The following is an 8,416-nucleotide window of genomic DNA, read 5'->3' on the forward strand; positions in this document are numbered from 1 at the left end:
TCCTCTCCGCGCCGTGTCTGGTCTACGCCGAGAGGAAGCGGCAGCCCAGAGAACTCCCGTCCCGTTCTACGGCCGCCTTGGCTCAGTGCGCACGCGCGGCAGGGCCCTGCTCGCCAGCCCCTTTAAGCGCGCCGGGGGCGGGACTCAGGGCGTTTCCCGGGGCGGGGCCGCTTTGCAGACGTGGCGGTCCCGCGACAGGCTGCGCTGCGCTGCGCGGAAGCGGCCGCAGCCTAGTCGGCGTCAACGTCAACGCCGTGAAGAGCAAGAGCTCCTGGGGGAGCGGCAGGTAGGGGTGCCGCGGCCTTCCTCTCCCCTCCCCCCCGTGTCGGCGAGGCCCCGGTACCAGCCCGCTGCGGCAGAGCCTCCCTGCGCGGGCCCTGTCCCCGCCGTCAGCGCAGCGGCGGGCGCCGGGCTCGGAGAAGCCTTTGCGCCGGGCTGGGGCGGCAGGTTTCTTCCTCTCCGGTGTGGCTAGAGGTTTCCCGAGCGAATGGCCGGGAGGGGCCAGCTCCCAGCCGGAGCCCTGCCCGCCGCGGGCAGCCGCCACGCGTGCCCCTTCGGAGCCGGCGTCCAGGCAGAGAGCGAGGCGCTGGAGGAGGACGGGGAGGTGTCCGAGCTGCGCCCGAGAGGGCGGGAGAAAGTCCGGCGAAGCGCCTCGAGAGAGCGGCTGGATGATATTGTGCTGCTAACAAAGGACATCCTGGAAGGCGAGACTTTAAATGCAATCGCGCTGCAGTATTGCTGCTCGGTAAGTCCTGGGGGCGGAACGGGTGCCGGAGCCCCCGAGCTGCCCATGCCCAGCGGGACTCGGGGAGTGATCCCTACAGAAACGACCGGGCACCAGTGCTGAGTTGCATGACGAAGCACTCCTAAATCAGCAAGGCTGAGGAGGTGGGAGAGACCATATCTTTCTTGGTAGCGGGCGGGTATTTCCCACAGGGAAAATGGGACACCGCCTGGGGCTCCCCGGAGCAGCGCCCACGGAGCTGGCCTGAACCACTTGCCCAACTTGGTGCGTGCTCCCCACGTGTCGTTCTCTTCTTCCCATCTCCCCCCCCCCCCCCAAAAAAAAAAAAAAAAAAAAAAAAAAAAAAAAAGCTGGCTTGGGTCTCAGGCTCACAAGGCTGGCCAGAGCTGCCTGGGGTCACTGCTCTCCTGAGCCCTGCTGTGCAGGGTTGGCGTTGCCGTTTGAGCTCCTCCACCTCCCCAAATGTTCCTCCATGCCCCACTTTTGGGCAAAACTCAGCATTTGTCCTGTTTGCTAGTTGGCAAGCGCAAACAGGACAAATGCCCAGTTTTACCAAAAGAGTTGGGATGTCTGGGACAGGGCTTAAAAGGGGGACTTGTCCCTGCCAAAGCAAGATGTATGGTCACCCTATTTATTGGACCAACTTCTGCTGGTGAAAGAGACAAGCATTCCAGCCACATGGAGCTTTTCCTCAGGCCTGGGGGAAATACTTCAGTGTTAGTTTGCATGAAAAGCCTTAACTCTGTCCTCTTGTGGGTATGAATTAAAACAGGTTTAAATAGTCTGTGGCTATATAATTAAGTCACATACAACATTTCCTGTAACCCTAAATACACATGACACACTTAAAAGGCTGCACTGCTGGTCGTCAAGAAAATGTATATGGGAGACTATAAAGCTATTAAAATATTTATTATTGAAACACAATATATTTAGAAGGCTAAAGTCAAAGAAATACCCAACTTTGTTGATGATAAAACTAGTATAAATATAAGAGAATGAATGAAGAAATGCAACAAGATACTAGTATATGCCTTCCAATAGGAAAAAAGTGTGTGTCAGAAAGAGAATGTGAGGCTGTATCTGAAGTCTATACCCTAGTGCATAACCACAAGTGGGCAGACTTGTAATAAGCAGCCTGCATGGAGACACTTCTTGATTTGGATGCCTGGCAGTAATGCTCACTAAAAGTTTTCATCATGTATTTTAATTTTTTTAAAAGAAAAATGGAGACAAGAACATAAGTAACTTTGCTCTCCAGGACTCTGAAATTCTGCAGACTAGCAATAAATGGGTATTAGCACGTGTAAATAACATCACTGGGAATTTTTGGCTAGATACCACAAACCTCTCTTCCTATGCACCTTAGGAGGGCTACACTCTTCTTATGTGAGCCTTAGGTGCTGCCAACTTTGCACTATCCACAGTTTTAGGATTTTAACTTGCATGAGAGTGAGACATCTTCCCCCTCTCCCCCTGTAATGTTTACCTTCCTGGCACCCTTGCATACTCTACAGAGTATTGAGCCAAAGGCTTCTGCAGTGCTCTTGCCTCAGGTAAGGCGAACCTTCAGTACTGCTTTCACTCTGTGGTTAAATTAGCTGTACATGTGTGGTAGTATAGTCCTCTTTACCAGAGTAGTGAGAAACTTGTACAGAATCTCTCTGAGCTACATTTGCTCATGCAGTGTTCAAAAGCACATAACTTGGTCAATAAAAAACAATTTTTTAGGGAATGCTCAAAAGCATTTCTTAATAATGGCTTTTTTCATGCAAAATGTAAACTTTCAACTCTCCAGCTATTTTGACAGAAAAGCTGTTATTAAAAAAAATTGCAAGAACTTGGTGCATGAAGCAGAGACTTTATTTACTTGTTCTCGGATATTTTGCTCCTATTCTCTGGGTTTGGGATTAGTGGGGGCGGAGGAGATCCTGTCTGCAGAGACCAAGTTTGAAGAACTTTCATCTTGTAAGATGAAAAGTTTTAGTAAGTTGAGTACCTGAACACTTGGTTTAACTGAAGTCTAATTTTTTCTACTACCCGTACATTTTCTTTCTTCTCCCTCCTTTTTATACCCCTCTCAAGTCAATTTTTTGTAGCTCTTTGTAATAAAACCTGTGCTGGAATATTTTCTGGGAAATTTAAGTGAAGGCCTTAGAACAAGGTTTCCTATGGATTTTTCGCAAAGAGAGGAGGGATCAGAAGACTTAATGCCCTAAGTTATTTCTATTGCTGCACTTGGCAATGCAGAGGCAGAGAAGAAAGAACTATACTAGACGAGGGTGATTTTTGTAAAGTCTGAGAACTTCAATCTACCTATATGTTCTAGAATAACCAAACCATATTTTACAGTAATAGTATGTTTCTTTGCAAAACACTTCATAAACTAATGGTCATAATTTCTTTGAAAGGGAGGGAGGACTATTCCCTCAATTTTTATAGAGGGAGTTAAGTGATTGTTTTCCCCAAGTTCAGAGGGAGTCAATGTGATTACTTGCATTAGAATACAGTTCCCGCTTTCCACTCTGTACTTCAGGGTTTTTTTTCTGTGCCAGAAATTTTGTTTGTATTTGGAACTCCTTGATTCCCTGCCTTGCATCTAATTATTTTTGTTTGAGTTCCATTTATAATATGGGGTTTCCTTTTTTAGGGGTGTATACTGGCACTTGGGAGGCTAGAACTCTTCTTAGAAGGGTTTAACAAACCTTTTATGTTGTTTAAACTACATTGCTTTAGTTAAAACTATTTTCTTTTTCAGGTGGCAGACATCAAGAGGGTTAATAATCTTATCACTGACCAGGATTTTTTTGCGCTGAGATCTATCAAAATTCCAGTGAAGAAGTTCAGTGTATTGACTGAAACGCATTACTCTCCAAAAGGCAAGCAAGTTTCAAGACCTGCATCTTCTATTCAGTATTTTCCAGAATTCCAAGAAACATCACCAGCTTCTGATTCATTTTCCTGTAATGAGACTGTTGGCAAATTCTTGAAAGAAGTGGATCGAGATATAGAACAAATAGTAAAAAGTAACGATACAAAAAGAGAGAACCTGAATGAAGTTGTTTCTGCCTTATCTGCACAGCAGATATGCTTTGAACCTGATGCCAAAACCAAAAAGCGCAAAGATCCCTATTATGGAGCAGACTGGGGCATGGGATGGTGGACGGCAGTAGTGATAATGTTGGTAATTGGCATAGTAACTCCAGTCTTTTATCTCTTATATTATGAGGTTTTAGTGAAAGTGGATGTTAGTCATCATTCTACAATGGAATCGGTCCACTCACTAGTCACAGCACCATCACAACAAAAACAAATTGAAAATGGAATAAATCCAGCAAATATCATGAATATTGAGAGTGAGGAGGAACTTCAGCATTACAATGGAAAGCCACAGGCAACTGTTGTTCATAGACATATAACATCTCTTTCAGATGAAGAGAAAACAGTATAGAATGCAAAAATGCTTCTGGAATGGAGTGTATAGATTTTACTTGTGTACATTCCCTCTCTATGGGCAGTATTAAAGTACAAGGATGCTTTGCTTCCTCGATTTAAATAGTTGTGGGAACCTGCCATATTTACATAGGAGATATAATCCTTTGGGTCATTTACACTGTCAAGCATGTTGATGGACATTACCAGGTTTAATGTGAGATTGTTCATGATATAAATGTGTATATAAACAGGTATTATCTTTGAAAAGCTTTGCACTTTTTTCTATTTAAATATAACTTACCTGTTTTGTTTTGTTGCTGTTAAGGTGCAGTTCCGACAAACATGAGATAAATTAGTACAGTTGACTATACGATTTGCTATCAAAAAGCATTTGCTTTAGCATGTTTAATTTTAAAGATAAATATTGTTTCATACTTTATAATATATTTAATAGTTCATGCTACAGGGGCTATCAACTGAAGAGACCTACTCATTTCATAATGCACACCACTGAATACATACTTAATGTATGGCTGGTGTAAAATCTTTATATATAAAAAAGTTCAAATCACTTTTTTCCTTAGTATGAGACTTTCTTAAAAGAAAATGATTGTTGGAATGAGGGCTACCGTTGACTAACTAGAAAGATGTACTGAATTAAGCAAAGTGCACTGTAATTAGTGTGCTATGCTTTTTATTTTCAATATTTTTTTTGCACTATGACTGCTGCCTTACGTAAAAGACGTCAAGTGGTAAGATTGCAAAGCCACATTTAATATAAGTTTGTGAGCTTTTCACAGTCAGCGCACAACCAAATTAAATTATTAAATTCCACCTTTACTTGACTATGAGTAGGGCCTGGGTCTCATTTTCTGCCTGCAGTCCAGTCAAGAGATTCGGAAGTACCCCTTTTTAAATGTATTTTAGAGGCTAGCTTGAGGTCACTTTGTGGATAAGTGGGCTATGCTCCAATGCCTAAACACAATCCAGTTGTTGAGACAAAGACCTTGTACTGTGTAATAATAAGCTACTTAAACTTGAATCACTAGAAATTGGCTAAATACAGTAATATGCCTTTTTCTGTTCTGCTAGTTGTATGGCAAAACAATCCGAGGGGTATGGTATTCTTTGATGGCTCCTTACCTTTTTTGTATTTTTAAGGAAATGCCATTCTCCTTATCTTGCGTTTCAGAAAACTGTTTTTTCTCAGTTGAAACAGCTCTGGTGTTTTCAGGTGCCTGAGTGGACACGTATAGTAGAATGGAGGTGGGCTTCAGACAGACCAAGCTTTTCCACCTCACTCCCACAACACTTCAAAAGGAAACTCTGTGGCAGCTAGCAGAGAAATTTGGCCTGCAGAAGAGCAGTGAGGGTGCTGCTACTGGTGGTGCCTTACTTCCCCCATGATCCTTATCAGCCACTCTTGTGCTCTTAAATTTCTTCCTCTGAAGAAGGCTAGTTCCTACATTTAAGTATCCATCTAGTTTTTCCTAAGAAAGTTACAGCTAGAGAAGAGGGAAACAGGCTCTGAGCTTGTTAATTTTTGTTTGAAGAGAAAAGGGGAGGTAGTTGTGTATTCCTTTTTAAGGGGTTTATTAAAATATGAATTAAGATGGTGTCTGTAACTTATACTAAATCCCATCATTATCGTTGCTCTCTGAAGCAAGGTTCCCACTGCTACTCTCCACTAATAATTATTTCACCACATGAGTAAACTGATTGGCTTCGGTAGCAAAAGAGATTGAGGATTGAAAAATATTTCTCTTCAAGGTTATATTTTGTATTTAAACAGCCTCTTGACCAATTGTACAATATAAACAAGTGATTATGAGAAATGGAAATATTTTTAAAAGATGAACTTTTTTATTTGGAAATTCTGATGTCTACAGATTTTAAGGAGAGCAAATGCAGTTTCTTGTTAAATGGGGCAAACATGGTTCACTGGCTATTTTTTTTTTTTTTTTAAACTGACTTGATTGATAAAGTAGCAGCTCTCGGAAGAATTTGATCATGCAAAATTTCTTCCAGAGAACAAACTAGTTACACAAATAGGAATTATTTAACATTTGTTTTAGAAATACTTACAAAAACTTTTGTTACAGAAATTATATAATAGCAACTTTGCTCCTGTGACCAAAACATGAAACAGCTTGTTGTACTTTAGAAACAAGTGAGACTGTCTTAGTTTAGGATTTCAACATTACTTTGAAGGTACCTTAGATTTATATGTAGGATCTGGAACTGTTTAAGTGTAGAATACAATTCTGTGCTGTGAACAAACATAGGGTTGCTCTTGTTGCTTGCCTTAACTAACCTCTTGTCCCCTATGTCAATGATTAGTTTTGGAACTACAAAATGTTAATGCTATATAATGTCAGAGATTAGTCCTTTTATCACAATAAAAAGCCCAAGAGAATTTATTAGCAAACAGAACATGAAATTAGCTTCTTTGAGACTTTCAAAGGATACTGAAAATAAGTATGCAATGTGACTCATTGCGTGAACTCAGATAAGCAGACAAAATATATTAAATTACTAATATTTTGGTAATAGATTTATAATCTGTGTTGGTTGTATCTTGAATTAGAATCAGGTGTTCTGTGCTGTCAATATAGACACAATGCTACTTAGGTTGCACTATGGTATTCTATAGTGAGAGCCTATATTTGGCTACATCTCACCCAAGTCAAATTTGTGTGTGGGGAGAGGAAGGTTTAAGGTCTGTGAGAAGACTTTTGATTGTCAGTGAGTTCTTCCTAAGCAAATGTGTGCTTCCTTTTAAAGTTGTCATCTTTGAAAAAAATATTTAAGAAAAAACTGTTCTTTTGAACAACACTCAGTTGGCTTATATAACAGCATTTTTAAGAGCAGAAATTCATTTTATCAGTTTGACAGTCTTTCCACGAATATGGGATGTGTATTAGTTTTAAAAGGAATACCCTGCATGAGTTTCACTTCTTCTCTTTATGGGCGGCCTTGTTCTGTTGCAATTGTATTATCTTTTCCAAACCACTGTAAGACAAATACTGCATTCTTATCAGCTATTTTAACTGTAGCAGTAAATAACTAGCCGATTGCTCTTTGTGATACAGATTTACACTTTCTAATCTCAGTGTTACCATTTCACTTCTAAATCCAGACTCCTGTCAAAACTGCTAACAGTGAAGTTGGAATTGTAAAGAAATGTATTACATGGTGCATTCAAGTGAAGAATCATGCTTTAGATTAAATACAACACATTGTTGCTCAGGAAGTCAATTTTTAATCTAAGTGCATATTGCACTGTTAGCACATATGTAAATGCTTTATTTAAATCTGCTATATTTTGGAGTACACTACCACAAATGGTCTTTGTATAACAAACTATTTTATACAGGATCAAAATGTAATTAGATGTAGAACAATGCAGTATTGAGGATGTAAGCCTTCTATTAAACCTTTTGCTCCTATTAATTGCTCATATTTTTGAGAGCTATGAGTATTCTAATAAAACGTTTGTGTGCAGCAAAACATGTGAATTTGACAGCATGTTCTTGTCCCTGCATCTGATTTCCTGACCCTATTAGAGGACATTGCACACTCATCTCTTATATTGGTTAGCCTACATACAGCCTCAAACTAAACTCCTTAGCCTGATGAATATCTCCATTTGTATGTTGTCCAGAGCTCACTACAGTATTCACATCTAATATATATTATGACATTAGGTTATGGATATTCCCTTATTGTATGAGTGGACTCAGTTCAGATAACAATTGGCTGCCTTTGACCTACCACCACTGGTAGGGGCAAGGGGGAGGGCTGGGGCTGGGGGAGGGAGCAGCTGCTGTGCTGGGGGTCAGGGCTGATGCTAGAGCAGCTCCTGGCCAGCTGCTGTGTGTCTGGGGGAGAGACACAACAGCCAGGCCACTGTGCTCCTTGAGAGCAGAGCTGGAACTGGAGCAGCTCCTGGCCAATCCCCAGCACCAGGTGGATGCATAACATTGGGGGGTGGCCTGTGTACTACAGTTTGGGAACTGCTGGTTTTACTCCTTTCTTTTTAATCTTTCCCTGTAAGAGGTAGACTTTTACAGGCATGCTGCTCAGTTCAGTTCTTGTACCAGACCTGTTTAACCGTGACCAATCAATATAATTTTACAAAGCTTTATTCTTAAATGGCTGTGCTAAGAGATGGTCATGCCTGCAGCTGTTATCTGCATGGTTATCCATATTCACCACCAGCTATAGTAGCTACTT

General features: G+C 41.4%; 1 protein-coding gene across 1 annotated transcript; it reads left to right on the forward strand.

Annotated features, from left to right (window-relative positions):
- Positions 1 to 342: 342 nt before the first annotated feature.
- On the forward strand, positions 343 to 7,928 carry LYSMD3 (LysM domain containing 3). The gene is made up of 2 exons (XM_067568893.1): positions 343 to 745; positions 3,504 to 7,928. Exons 1-2 carry the CDS (start codon positions 488 to 490, stop codon positions 4,194 to 4,196), a joined length of 951 nt encoding a protein of 316 aa, XP_067424994.1. The 5' UTR covers positions 343 to 487; the 3' UTR covers positions 4,197 to 7,928.
- The last annotated feature ends 488 nt before the right edge of the window (positions 7,929 to 8,416 follow it).

This window comes from Emydura macquarii, unplaced genomic scaffold (genome assembly GCF_026122565.2).
Source record: "Emydura macquarii macquarii isolate MOO-44397 ecotype Brisbane River unplaced genomic scaffold, CSIRO-AGI_Emac_v2 contig_2897, whole genome shotgun sequence".
Classification (NCBI taxonomy): Eukaryota; Metazoa; Chordata; order Testudines; family Chelidae; genus Emydura; species Emydura macquarii.

Excerpts from the sequence above, each read along its gene's own strand:
- LYSMD3 (XM_067568893.1), top strand. The coding sequence starts at position 488 with ATGGCCGGGAGGGGCCAGCTCCCAGCCGGAGCCCTGCCCGCCGCGGGC. Across the intron at positions 746-3,503 it reads CGCTGCAGTATTGCTGCTCG|GTGGCAGACATCAAGAGGGT; the intron begins GTAAGTCCTGGG and ends TTTCTTTTTCAG.